General features: G+C 39.3%; 1 protein-coding gene across 3 annotated transcripts; it reads left to right on the plus strand.

The window, feature by feature from the left end:
* Positions 1-682: 682 nt before the first annotated feature.
* Positions 683-10,603, plus strand: LOC132988324 (potassium channel subfamily K member 4). Of its 3 annotated transcripts, none has more exons than XM_061055659.1 (8): positions 683-886; positions 2,821-2,950; positions 3,227-3,503; positions 7,316-7,430; positions 7,546-7,706; positions 7,805-7,991; positions 8,981-9,123; positions 9,218-10,603. In XM_061055659.1, the coding sequence occupies exons 3-8, from the start codon at positions 3,315-3,317 to the stop codon at positions 9,848-9,850; spliced, it is 1,428 nt and encodes a 475-aa protein (XP_060911642.1). In that variant the 5' UTR covers positions 683-886; positions 2,821-2,950; positions 3,227-3,314; the 3' UTR covers positions 9,851-10,603. The 3 variants fall into 3 exon arrangements, with proteins under 3 accessions (XP_060911642.1, XP_060911643.1, XP_060911644.1); XM_061055660.1 differs by lacking the exon at positions 683-886 and adding an exon at positions 900-1,082; XM_061055661.1 differs by lacking the exon at positions 683-886 and adding an exon at positions 2,018-2,332.
* The last annotated feature ends 4,287 nt before the right edge of the window (positions 10,604-14,890 follow it).

Genomic DNA, 14,890 nt, shown 5'->3' on the forward strand with positions numbered 1-14,890 from the left:
AGTTTACAAGTGGGCCAAAAAGATTGTAGCTCAAGTACAGTTCAATCAAACTACTGTACAGTAAGCTTTTATCAATAAGCAATCAATCGTAGTCTGATTTGACATAATTCAGCTAATTACTCTTTTAAACTTTGAAACCAGGACCAGAAATCTGCAACTGAAATTTCCGTATGCCTTAGTTCACTTCAGTTCTCTGGATCTGTTGAAGAAACCTTTTACACACCCCTGTAAAAATGCACACACACACACACACACACACACACACACACACACACACACACACACACACACACACACACACACACACACACACACTGAAAGAGAGCAGCAGCAGTTCTGTCAGACTGCTTGTGAGAAAGATTGGCCGTAGAGATCAGGGTGTCTGAGTTCTGCAGAGTCTGCAGTGAAACACCAATCAGACCTCTAGGAATCTCATAACATTGATTCCAGAGGAGCAGGGACAACAGATACGACTGCAGCAACAAATGCTGTACAAATATTCAAATACAAATGTTATTCACAATATTAACGTTTCACACTGATCAAATAAAGCTGCATGAGAGTTTGTTTAAAAATGATCTTCTTGTAATCTAGAAATTTGATCTGAAGTCTGAGGAAACTGAATAAACCTTCATCTTCACCTTCACATTAGCATGTGGCTCTCTTTCTCGCTTTCTTTAATTCACTCTCTCACTCCACATAAAGTCACTTTGATTGAGTACCTCTTCCTCTCTTGTGCGCTCAGCAGTAGCCTCCCTCCTCACCCTCACTCAGACACACATTCATGCCCACACAAACACACTCTTTGTAAGCGGCTGCATGAACTCATGAAACACTCTGCATGAGGCGACTGCTGCTCTGGACTCATATGATCCTTCATTTTGAGGTAAGGCTGCCTGGCGCGTCGGTCACTAACAGACATGTTTTGGACCCAGAGGGACTCTATAGGTGGTGATAAAACGAGATCACTTCGGCACAGGCTCGGCTGCTGCAGCAGTGTTGGCACTTAATGCAAGCTACATTACAATTTCCTTTTGTGTGGGGGTTTATTATCTGTCTGGTTTTCTGTGGGGCAGTCTGAGGTACGTTTGTAGGAGATTAACTTCATATTAGATGATTCAGTTTAATGCAGCTTGTTTGGTATATCCTAAAAAATGTTGGATGAGCAGAATGCACTCAAGGATGTTATTTTTACCTTTTTACATGGGCAAGAATATGCTGCTATACATTTTGTCAAAAAAAAGAAATGTTTTAAGAAATTCATGAAGTGCCACTAACTCTTGTGTTTTGTGGTTTTTGTGTTATTTTCGTGAGGTTGTTGTGCTAAGGCAGAAAATATATGAACAAAAAAGGCTTTTATGTGAATCATATGCAACTATAATTATGAGTTTTGCATGCATCACTAAGTTCTGCCTGCAGTGTATTCAATTTGGTAAGTGGACGGTCACTTTGTGTTTCCCAGCAGCTGTTAAACAGTTTGGAAAGCCGTCACCGTGTGACAGTTCATTGCTCTTTTTTTGGATCAAGACCAGCTGACCTGCAGAGTTAAAAGCTGAAGTCACCAAACTTTACAAGATGGGAGGTTTTTTTTGTCCTAATCTTAGCAGTCCTGTGATGCAGAGAGATGATTCAAAAGTTGCAGACCTGCTGTTCAAAAATGATAAAACCCTTCCATCTTAAATCATTCAACAAATTTCCGGGACAAAGGCAGCACCTGACACATCCATCAGTTTTTCGACTGCATTGCATTTTTACAAGCTAGAGATACATCAGAGAGCAGATGAGACTTGGCTTCAGTTTTAAATGAAAATGCCCTCTTGGTTTTAACCAACATCATCACTTTAAACCAGGTTTCACGGCTGGGCATCTTTACTCCGACGCTTCTTAATGGACATTTAAAGTATTATATTATAAGTCTAAATGTACTTAGTAAATGGTAAATGGACTTATAGTGCTTTTCTAGTCTTATGACTACTCAAAGCACTTTTACACCCCAAGTCACACCATCCAATTCACACCCATTCACACACTGATGGTAGAGGCTGCTAGTGAGACCATCAGAAGTAACTAATCCCATTCATACACTTTCATATGCCACTGACGAAGCAGCAGGAGCAATTTGGGGTTGAGTGTCTTGCCCAACGACACATCAGACATGTTGCTGCAGGAGCCGGGGATCGAACCGCCGACCTTCCCCAACACTACCAACTGAGCCACAGCCGCCCCCATATCTGTTGTATTTGGTTTGGCACTTTACTTTTTTTCTGATAACTGCTCAGTAACATCACCTGGAGGACATGGATCTTCATTTTCATCTATGGTTTTAATAGATGTAAGTGGAATATCAAAGTTTAACCGTTTATCACTAACTTAAGGCTTACATGATTTATTAGAGGATGGTTTCAAATCAACAATGCAACAATCAGGACAAAAAAAAACAACAACAGGTGCTTTGGTTTGACAACATGGGCAAGGTATGACGCTGCATCGCCTGAATGCTTGTTGATGAGTATTGACTGTCATCGAGGATTATTTTCACTACAGGCAGTTCTTCTGTTATCTAAACCACGTAAATATCATTATGATTGTAATTGTGTGTGTGTGCATGTGCCTCTGTATGTTTTTTTTTTTTTAAATGTGCTTGTGCTGATACACCTCTGTATTTTTTTTCTTTAAAAGTGTTTTACAAGCCATCCTCTTACCAATACAGAATCTTTCAGACTTTCATGCATTCTGCGGTTCAGGACAGCATGTAATTGAATGTGTAAGATCCCTTCGGTTTAAGATAAACCTTATACTTGTGTGTCTGTTTCTCTGTAGTGCCCCCTCCTTCAGAGTGTGAGGTGGACGGGCTCCCCAGTGGATACGGATCCCGGGATTCGATACTTAAGCCCGGGGAGAAGAGGGAGTGGAACAGACAAAGGCGTGGGCAGCTACAGGCGATTAGCAGGTAAACACAACTATTATTAATGCATTTGTATTCATGACATATTCAAATCTACTAATGCAACCACATGTGTACAAAGTGTCAGGGTAGATGATGAGTGTTCTGTCTTGGATGTTGCATTAACAATGTGGCAGAACTGTGGTGAAGGCCTGAGTACATTTAATGCCTCATGTACAGTCAAGAGTCTGTCTGCAGCAGGCGTGTGTACAGCCGGGTTTGCTTGTCTGGCGTTGTGGTCAGTAGAAATCCCTCGTGCTCATGCGGTTTCTGATGTTTCAGCTGCAGCAGCTGGGATCCCAGTCACACCAGCACAGAGGCTGGCAGAGGGAAGCAGCAGCCTGTGTTTGGACTGGGCGGAGGTTCATCCATGCGTTGCTCTACCCTGTTCGGCATCCTCACCGGGGTGCTCCTGTACCTGGTGCTGGGAGCGGTGGTGTTTCGTGCCCTGGAGACTCCACGAGAGATGGGCAAGCACATGCATCTGCAGGACGCACGCCTGGAGTTCTTGATGAACTTCACCTGCGTGGGCCCTGAGAATCTTCAGTTACTTATAGAGGTACAGCAGATCAACCCTTGTTTAAATGCAAGCCTTTTAGCATTTAAAACAAATATACAGATTACTTTTACAGAAGGAAGCATCACTTGTAGTATCTCTTTAAGACACCTTCCTCTTCCCTCTCCTCTTTCATCTTAAGTGGGCGTGGTTTAGTGGTGTGTAGATCCTCTAAGGTTTTCTGTGTATGACTGTGCTTGAGCATTATAATGGAGTAACACACTTAACTATTTTAGTGGTCATTTTACAAAAACAACGGTTCTCATTTAATTTTAGCTTGTCATCCTTTCAAATGGTCAGAATTCTGATTGCCGTATTATATAAGGAATGAACCCATGACGTGATCTTTATCATAAGTATCATAATTAAATGACTTTCATATATACCTGACAGGGTTGAAGGATTTTGGAAAACCTTCAGGACTTGTGACCTGCATGTTGGGGACACAGACTTAATGTGTACAATTGAATATAAACTTTTAATGGTTTGTAACTACAACATGTGAATAACATCCGTTTTACTGTCATGCAGATTTCAGCTGATTTATTTTTTGGCTGTGCAGACTAATCTAAAGCTACTTTTAGTTATTTCCCCAATAAAACCCCTGAAATACCACACAAAATATCAATATGGAAATCATTTATGCAATATTTTCTTTAAGCACTTATGTTTTGGATACATTTCCCCCTCACTGTTGGTTATGTATTTCTGCTTTTAAGAACAGTCGCAGGTTTGGTTGTTATTGGGGGGCAGCAAAATATTTTTTTGCCTGGTGTCTGACTGAACTGACTAAACAACTTATCATTTTGAATCATGTTTGACGTCCTCGGGGCAACTCTTTAGATGTCTGTGTTTAGTGAAGCTATTTGTGACCTTGTTAATCATGACTGTGGACCAGAGATCAGATGGTTTTATAGGGGCTATGTAAAGAAGGCTCAGCTCTAATGTGTGTCTGCATACATGAAAGCTGATCTATGCATAGGTGGAATGTTGCGAGCGGTTTTAGACTTTTGGACAGTGATGATGATATGTTTGTTTTCGTTCCAGCATAAAGTTGTAAAATACAGTTTTAGCTGCAAAGTGATATGTAGATGTGTTGGCTGACATTTACTAAGAGGTTAAAGGGTCTGAAGGACATGGCAGACGTAAACTGTGTGTCCTCATAAGTCCACATCTATAAGTGTTCAAAGTAAGATGAAAGGAGGCGTAGTTTATTGCTTCTAGTGTTAGCTAACATAGAGTGACCAAAGTAAAAACAAAAAAGTTGTATTTGATTCTCAACATCTGAACATCTGAATTTCAACATTCAAATTTGATTGAAAAACACGTTGAAATCAGATCTAAACATCAAAGACCTCACTTCATTTTTCACCTGGTTAAAATACGGCTATAACATCAGCGGGTCTCAAAAATACATTTTCTCTGAATTTTGATAACTTGTACATTCTAGCATTGTAAGGAGGACATAAATGAATATTTTAACAGCATGTCTTTAATATAATTTTGCAGTGGTGGGTTAAAGCTACGCAAAGACATAATTTTAATGTATTTTAAAGACATCACTAATGCAGTGCTTTATAGGCTCAAGTCTTACATCATAACATTTGTAGCAGTCCATTTTATAAAGAGATCCTAGTGAGAACCTGTCTGCTGTTCAAAAGACGTTCAAAACTAGTTAAAAAATTAACGTTTTCTCAATGTCCATTTGAAGATGTAGACGTTGAAACAATTTTCACTTTTGATCCAGTTTTGAACGTCTTTTCAATGGTGGCCATAGACTTCTTTTAAACGTCTAAAATGCTCACTGGGAAGGACTGCGCCTAGCTAGTACACTAGCTAGCTAGCGAGGTAACACATGCAGCCTTGAGAAGCTAAACAAACAAACACAATTAGATTTCAGTGTCTTTGTCTATCCGTTGTTTTGCTTTGGAGTGTAGAAATTGCAAACGAGTTATGCATTGTCCTTGCTCAAGCAACAATGTGCTAACATTCTAAGTATGATATGATTTAGCTAAATAAAAGGCTGCGGTGAGGAGTTTTCCAAAAGGTGAGAGGGATGGTGACCCCCTGGAACACGTGACAGTATAATGGTTACACAAAGGCAGAAGGCTCATAATGATATTATAAGGTTCTATAGTAAAAAATAGGCAAATAAAATGTAGAAATGTAGGGATTTTTTCAGATAAAGGGTACCATAACAACAGTTATATCAACATAAAAAGCAGAACACGTGTACTTGATGCTACCTTACATCAGACCTGCAGTCGTCAGAATCATGATTGAGGCAGGCAGGTGTCAGAGTCACTTGTCAGATATTGTTCATTTTAACAAGCAGCATTGTGAGTGAGGTCACTGAACCTGTGTCAGCTGATGTTTCAACAGGTCTTAAAAAGTCCCCTCCTACTACAATGTGTTCTCAGCTTCAGTAATGTAAGCCGTCACACTCCATGCAATGCCTCTCTGTACAACTTTTCATTATTTTCTGACTTTTTCACAACTCAATTATTTTCTTTTTTCCACTCTTTTTTTTGTCAAAAACCTTCTTTCAGAAGCCTTCTTTGCGGCACTGGAAAATTTATTTTAGAAATATTCTGTTTGGGTTTTTTTAAAACCTTTTTAGAAACTTTCTTTCAGACATTTTTTGAAATTTTCATTTGACAACTTTTGTGAACTGTCAAAAACTTAATTGACAGAACTATTGGAAACTGTGTATACACCTTCAGGAAGCTTCCTTCCTGAGACTTTGGAAAAGTTATTGTGTGTTAACTGTAATTTTCTTTTTTTTTCAAATGTTGTTTCTGAAACTTTTGGAGAGTGTTATTCTTTTTATCTGAATCTTTGTTCCTTTCTGTCTTCTAAAACTAAGAGGTTGAAATTCTTAAATCCATAGCCATATTTTTTTCAATTGAGGAGTAGAAATTTTTATATATGAGTTGTTTCATCCACAAAGTCAAGTCCCTATTGCCCAGGATCGAATGTGTTCAATGCACCCCTGAAAAACAATGGATCTTTAATCTTTTAATCTTTAGTTTCTTTGGATACAAGTAAAAGTTTATCATCTGCATTGATTTTGCTAAAAACTGACTTCCCAGATTAAAATGCACTCGAACAGCAGCATCGATCCAACAGACACAGCTCTGTAAACATAAACTCATAATTCATTAAAAGTAAACATATCTGCAGAAACCACATTCAATCCAAACGTAATCAAATTCTGCTGAAAATAATTCAGAGTAAACAAATGTGTAAAAAATGGACACAAATCAGGTAATTGGATCAGGTCATGTGATGATCTGTGTTGGCAGCAGTCTGATTCACTCATCACTGAATGAGTTGTCTATTCATTGTCGCTGACTGTCTGATCTGATACAGTGACTGTGCAGTTTGTACAGCACTTCTAACAATACATCAGGGGATGCAATGAATTAAATAATGGCAGGGTTTGATTTGCAGACATATCTGGAGGGGTCAACTTTCACTTTGATTTGATCTGAACATAGGTTCCCTTTCAAGTTGTTCATTTGACTGTAAACAATGCAAAGCACAAAATAGGAAGTCTTGACTAGAAGTTGTTCAATGCTAACTGTTGGCTACATCAGAATTATTGAAAGCTTAGCAATTGTTCCCAGAGATACATATTGTTGTCAGATAATAGACAATGGGTTTCAAGATTTGATATTTTATCAAATAACCTAATTGATTAGTTCATGCATCTATTTTTTGTAAGGTTTAGCGTATTGCTCTTTGGTTTGTTTGTTTGTTGATTCTGAATTAGTTTCTTTCCTGTTTCATAACTATTCTCCATCTGTTCACAGGAAGTGGTGGATGCTATGGGTGCGGGAGTGGATCCCAACAGCAACACCACCTTTGTCAGCCAGTGGGATCTGGCCAGTGCCTTTTTCTTCTCAGGGACGATCATCACAACAATCGGTGAGTGTCCACTTTAAGCTATATAGGCACCAATTATTCATAGATTCTGATGAAATATTTGTGATTGTGTCCTATTAATTATCTGCTCTTTGTCTTCTCAACCTTACATTTCTAGGTTTTGGAAACATCTCACCAAAGACAGAAGGCGGGCAGCTGTTCTGTATATTCTACGCCCTGATGGGAATCCCCATGTTCGGTTTCCTGCTTGCTGGAGTTGGAGACCATCTGGGTACTGGACTGAGGAAAGCTGTCCTCAAAATAGAGACTCTCTTCCGGGTCAGACCCCAAAAAGACTAATAACTCCTTTGCTTTATCTGTACACATGCTTCCCTTGAAATGTCTCATTCTGTTGGGTTTTGTCCTCTTGCTGACAGAAATGGAAAGTCAGTCCGACCATAGTGCGAGTGATCTCCGCTGTCCTTTCCATCCTGCTGGGCTGTCTGCTCTTTGTTGCAGTGCCTATCCTGGTTTTCCAGAGGGTGGAGCAGTGGACTCTTTTGGAGTCGGCCTACTTTGTGGTTATTACCCTGACAACAGTTGGGTTTGGAGACTATGTTGCAGGTAAATTAAAGTTAGCGAGTCAACCGAACGTGTATTTTTTATCATACTCAGACAGTAGCGTGCAGAGTCCACTGCACATATAAGGAACCTTTGTCAGGTATAAGCCCCCAAAGTTAGAGGTCCATGGATGTTTGAAAAGACACTCAAAATTGATATTCCCATTCTCAGAAAATGTATGTGTGTAGTCTTTAATGCATCAAATGCTAAAACAGATCACAGAGATGGCTGTTTCGATACAAAACATTGTTGGGAAAATAAAGTGCCAATTGCAAATTTCTTGAATGTAATTTTGTTTTTTTAAGGTGTAAGCATTGGCAACATCATGTTACTATTAGCTTCCAAATTAATTCTACATCTGCCACACTTTTTCCCTAACATTCAGGAAAACAGCCACAAAGATCAGGAAGGAACATTTGCATTAAAGAAAGGAAAAGAGAGAGAGGAGATAAAGCTACATGCTGGATTCATAAATGTTTTGATCCTCTGTTTTAGAAGGCTAATAGTATTATAATATACACAGTGCACTTATTGTTTTAATGAGCCTAATGACAGAAATATTCATGGTAATTTAGTTATAGTATATAATTGACATGTTAGCAACATTTTAATATTAGGTATGTCAGTATCTGGGGCACAAACCACAGTTTGTCATCAACGGTATGCTAATGTATAAAGTTTATAAAAATTTTTCCATATGAATTGCATTGTTTTTTATATTTGTTCAATTAATCTATCCAAACATGAGTTGCATGTGCAACTTAATTAGTCCTCCATAAATATAACTGTCAGTTATAATGCATTAAGTTCACTTAGCACAGACAATTTTCATTACGTCATACATTATTCAGGGGTTTTTGTCTGGTATGAATTGAATCATTGATGATGTAATCTGGTATAAAGTGTCTCCTGTTGTAAATGTTATACTCCACAGAAAAGAATGGATGAATGTGATACATGAACTCAGTGATACTCTCTGTTTCATGTCAAAGGGGATTCTGGGAACGAAGGCAGTGACCACTGGTACAAGCCTCTCGTTTGGTTCTGGATCTTGCTTGGTCTCGCCTACTTTGCATCAGTCCTTACAATGATTGGTAACTGGCTTAGGGTTTTATCCAAGAAGACAAGAGCTGAGGTGATTCATTTTCTTCTTCTGTGGTATCTGTTCCATCATGAGTTGTTTCCACCACTCCCTGTCAACTATATCTGCTTTCGTCCCTCTCTCTCAGATGGAGGAACTTCGAGCCCATGCCACAGACTGGGGTCAAAACATCCAGAACATGTCGGTGGATTTCCGCATTCCAGGAAAAATCGATGACCCCTTCAAACGCCGTCGGAGGAAGCGTCGTCACGGCCCACGCAGCCATGGTAACAGTGTGGCAGCCAACGGGGCTCCTGAGGGGAACGAAGAGCAGCATGGGAGTCAATCAGAGTCTGGATCGTCCTCTTCATCCTCCTCTAATGAATCAGAGTCTGCATCAGAAGCAGACTCTCAGGCCACGCAGACAGAGCGAGTACCTGAAGAGAAACCTGCAGAGCCTGAAAAGGAGGAGACTCTTCCAGAACCCCATCTGTCTCAGCCTCTGGACTACTTTGGGGAGAACCTTGCATTTATTGATGAGTCTTCAGATACTCAAAGTGTTAAAGTACATTTAGATCCTCTTCTGGATTCCACTCAGTCCAACTCTGGACACTCTCGTCAGGCCAAAAGGAGACGCCACAGAAGACCAGTACCACAGAGAAGCCCCAGAGGCAACCGCTTGAACCCAGACAAGAAGGAACCCAATGGAAACAAAAAAACAGTCCTAGATCTACCACTGAAGCCTCAAGGAGATCACATAAACTCCACTGCACAAGCATAGACTAGAGTTACAAGACCCGTTCCTACTCAGATCAAAAAGAAGCAAGTGATTTGTGAATAAGTTCAGCTTTAGAACAAACATAAAAAAAAAGCTTTAGCCACATGTGGTTTGCATTTGAATGCTCTTACATGATCTTAGCATGCGAGTGTGTTTGCCTTAATCAAAGATGTTGAACTGATTTTACGCCTGTGTTCCCATTACTTTGTGAGGAGTTACTGCTCTCTACTGGACCAGATCAGAAATGCACTACATCTCTCTGATTATGATGGATCCTGCCTTTTACTAATCACTAAACCAAACTAAAAGCCATGTCATGTTGGAGAGAGGTTGATCTGGTCTGAGTCAGTCTCTTCTAAATCCTGCCAACAATAAACGGGTACTAAACAGGCTCATTTTTGGTATGAAAAAAAAAAAGTTTTTTAAACACTGTGTGCTAACCATTATTGCATTTGAATGCCAAATAAAGTAACTCTACTGCACTGCATATATAATAAAGGTTTTGTAACTTAATGCAGCACTGTGTCTTTAAATGACTTAATTCCAGAGGATGCTGGTTAGCCAATCTCTTTCTCGTGGAAAGATGAGAAGTAAACAGCAAACTTTCATCATACCATGTTTGATAATGTGCATGTTGCTGGCCCTGGTACACTGAGAATGACACATCCTCATCTTTTACATGCAAAAGTAGGTCAATATTTTGAACAAAGCTGGAGTCATTTAGCAGATTATCAACTTTCCCTGTAACACTCAAAACATATATACTCAGTAAAAACCTCAGTAGGCAGACGCTGATGAGGAATGACTGTTTATTCATGTGGGTGTTTAAAAGAAAACAACTTTTGGTATCAGCAGGTACTATTTTTTGATAAACTTAACATTAGTACGAGCTGAAGAGCCTACAGACATGCTTGTTTCTTTGTGAGAATGCACAGCTGTGCTTTAAAGCTTCCCTGAGAAACCTCTGATCCCTGTGCACACAAGTAAGCAGTGTTTCTGACAAAACAAATGTCATCCTGCTTTCTTTAACATTAAAATATTTCACTATACTAAATCATTTTTGCCTGAGAAAAATATTTTTAAAAAGGCTGTTTTAGCACAATGCAGTTTCTTATTTAGTCCAATACCTATACCCTGTTGGGGCAGCTTCAGGTAGCCTAATAAAAATAACTACAGAAATAAACAAACTTGTCAATAATGGCCTTATTTACTTTTGTAGGTCATAAAGATGAATCAGTATTCATTTCAGACTATTTCATAATCAAATAAAAACTCATCACAAGAGTTTTAAGCAAAATGCTAACATCGTTATGCTAACAATGCTAACAATGGCCCCCTGATGTAATGTTATACCATCTAAGTAAAGTGTGAAGGCATGCTATTATTTGCAAACTGATAATTGCCAAAAATACACATTACTTCTGAGGCTAATGAGAGAGTCATGTTGGTCATGCTGTTTGGTCAGTAACCAATGTATGAGCAATATTCAGTTTGTCCTGACGATGGCGAAAAAGGACAACAAAGTCATTGAATGAATGAATCCTCTGGGTGCAATAAAGATCTGCTTGTCTGAATTACAAGATAATTCAATAGCCTAAATGATGGGAAGCCCAAATTATGCTAAAAATAAAAAAGAAACTGCTGTGTTCTGTGTTCTTTCTTTAGGGTGGGCTACCTGATCACCTTAAAACATTTCAACACCTCCAGACTGATCAGCAGCTGCAACAAAGGATGTACTGGGAAAGTTGGGAAAATGAGTGCACAAATTTCAAGCTTTAACTAAGCTACTACAGCTAAAATGAGCCATCAACCTCCTCTTAGCTAAATCCACTGTTGGTGTGACATAGTAAACGACATGTTGATTTTTTTATAAAATCAATTGGACAGCTATGTCACATTAGCAACATTAGTAGTCTATGAAACAAACTAGCTAGCATTGCTGTTAATTAAATGAATTCCCTCATATAGCTTGCAACACAATCAAGCTTCAAGAGTATCTTGCAAGTTGTTGAATTCCAACTTTAGTTTTACAAACTAGTGTTTATGAAAAAAACAAACAAACAAGATTTAGCCTACATTTAAATATACATGGCCCTATGTTCTTCCAGATTTCTACAATTGTCTTTTCAGCTGCACATTGAGGCCTATCAAGAAATGGCGAAGTGATAAGGATTGTAAATTAGGCTCCCAGCATATAGCACAAACCTAGAACACAGCATTAACATTATAACAGCATTTGAGGTTTCCAACCTTAAGAAAATGTCTGCCATATTTAGATTGTGAAAAAAATAATCAAAATGAGGGTTAAAATTGATGACAGGCAGTATATCAGTTCTAAGCAGGAGGCTATGTTTTTCAAGTCAAACTGGAAAAAACGGACCTCAATTTTATTCAGAAAACAAGAGGACAACGTCCAACAATTTTATGATGAAGGAGAAGACATTCGTCTGACTTTAAAGCTTATCAGTCTAAGCAGGGCAAAGCAGTACTGAAGGTACAGTATATGAATACCCTACGAGTTGTCAATGTGGCCCTTTAAGCATGTCCTGGCAGTCCTCCGTTGATCCATGTAAGTGATACTCTGCTGGGAACTCTACCTTAGTGTTTCTATCTGAAAATGGCTTCAAGGACAAATATGGTGCAGCAAGAAGCGAGCCGGGGCTGCAGACCTTTAGTTCACTCTTCAGTTTTTATTAAACTGGATTTGATAAAAAATCAGATTTACCTTCATGTCAAAAATCTGACACAAGAACATTGAAGACACTCAGTTACAATAACCCGCCTAAATGATTGCATTTCATCTTTATTATTTTCTCTCTGAACACAACCAGCAGATGGCACACACTGACATGTTTCTGACCCATAACAGCCCCAGCTAACTTACATGTAAAAGTATAGCTATACTTCCATACACCCAAAGACTTCAACTGATATTGACTTGCATATAATAAGTTTATTAGTGACCATCCTATTTTTTGAAATTAGACAAAATGTCAGATTACTTTTATCTGCTGTCCTGTTTATATATACTATCAGGAGACTGTTTTCAAGAGGCACAGATCAGGTGCATAATCCTCTACTGAGTTGAAACCTGAAACTCTCCTGCAATAAATGTAAAAAAATAAATTCTGTGCTCTGGCATTGTGATCAGGAAGTCAGCAGTCAGTGATGATGAGCTGTGGCAGTGGGTGACCTTTTACTGGAGGACACACACTCAGCTGCTCTAACGTCATCAGTATCGACGCTGTAGTTCCACTGTGCTGCCAGAAGGGGGAGAGGAATGGATAGTGTTTGTAGTGCTGATGTAGGCTACACTACTGACCTAGAGACAAAGGGAACAATCAAAAAAAAAAACAAAAAAAAAAAAAAAAAAGAACTGGATGTTATTTCTGCAATTTCCTGCAATACGGGTCTGTGAAGGTATTTTATTTAGAAGAAGATTGAGACGGACTGCAGAGATAGAGTCTTTTTAGAGACAAACACTGAAGCTGTTCATGATGGCGACATTTTTCTGATCATCAAATGGGTGATGCATCCTCATGAGAGAGCTTAAAGAAAACCTCTACATAAATACATACAAACATACACTGAGCCTTTTGTTTGAGGAGGAGCCACATTTGGAGATACTAGACACTCATTAGAATGTAGCACAATCCTGTTTTACTGTTACTTTGCCCTTTGATATAGGCTGTGTAAACATTAAGAGCATGTGTAAATGTAACAACAAAGTAAAGCAGCTTGCGCTAAAAACAATATATTCCCTTGAGTTGACTTTATTACCTGTCACTGTTGTCACCTATTCATCCAGTCTCCTGTTAGGTCAGCTGTGGGCCAGCTGCTCATCATGATGGTAGTTAAGTACTAGAAACTCACGGTATTCGCTCTATTTCAATGCTTGTACTACAATCATATGAAAGAAGAAGGATTTTGATGATAACAGTATTTACACGTGCAGGCCTGAAAATAAAGCCACATGGTGGGTTTTCATGCATGACAGACATCAAATGGATAACAAGAGAAAGTGTCTATAGAGTAATTGCAAAAACATTTTCAATATGGATGTAAAATATTACCATGAAAAAAAAAGCAAAAGCAAAGGAAGCATTGTATTGGCCTAAATATGTTTTAGTTTTTGACAGTATTGATTACTGATAAAGTGTTTTAGCACAAGTGGAGGGTGTTCTCTATCTATGACTCAGTTATGCAGTATCTAATGCTATTCGTGTACTATAGGCACAATGGTTTGTATTCGTGTAACCACTCCGCTGACACCTGTCTGAGGTCACGACCTGCTGTGAGAAGCACCCTGGGGACCCCAGCTGGCATTCACAATATGTTTCTACTGCTCAACCATAGCCGGAACAAACATTCCCAACGACCAAACACTGTCGCAAGGAGGACAGCTGCGTTTATAAAATGGTACAGCAGTGAATGTTAAAACATTTAGAAATCATATTTTCCGCTATTTGAGTGAATCTAATGAATACATCATGACCGCTTTCGCCTCTAACATGACGATAGTGCAGACTCTGCACCAGTGTGATGCAGCCCCGCAGAATTGCAGTGTCTGCAGCAGAGACTGGACGACCTTGCTTCAAGGTCGCAATGACACTGCCGTCAGTTTTTCCTCTCGTGCGCGCACCACAAACCCTGTCCCGAGCCCCGAGCCCGCTCAACGCATGTGACCACATCAAGACGAATACACACACTGCTGTCCTGCACTATACTGACACAGCGCAGGGGGAATAGTGTGGCTATAGCGCTTACTGGTTTAAACAGAGTATACTGAGGTTTATTGGTCTATGATTACAGCACAGCGATCATAGGGGGGAAAGGCTCACTCATCCAACACGCACCGTCTCATCCAACGTCTTGTTTTAAGCCTACTCTTTTTAATTCAAAGACAAGGTTGCCAACTATTCTGTGACAACTTGTCTCCTCTCTGCGCCAGCTGTTAGCCGGTATGTTGGAGTGCGCAGGGCAGTCTATTTCGAGAAGCAGCAGCTACAAAGTTAGACAGAAAAATCATTTTATTGTCCTAAT

The sequence above is a fragment of the Labrus mixtus genome, chromosome 14 (genome assembly GCF_963584025.1).
Source record: "Labrus mixtus chromosome 14, fLabMix1.1, whole genome shotgun sequence".
Taxonomy (NCBI): Eukaryota; Metazoa; Chordata; class Actinopteri; order Labriformes; family Labridae; genus Labrus; species Labrus mixtus.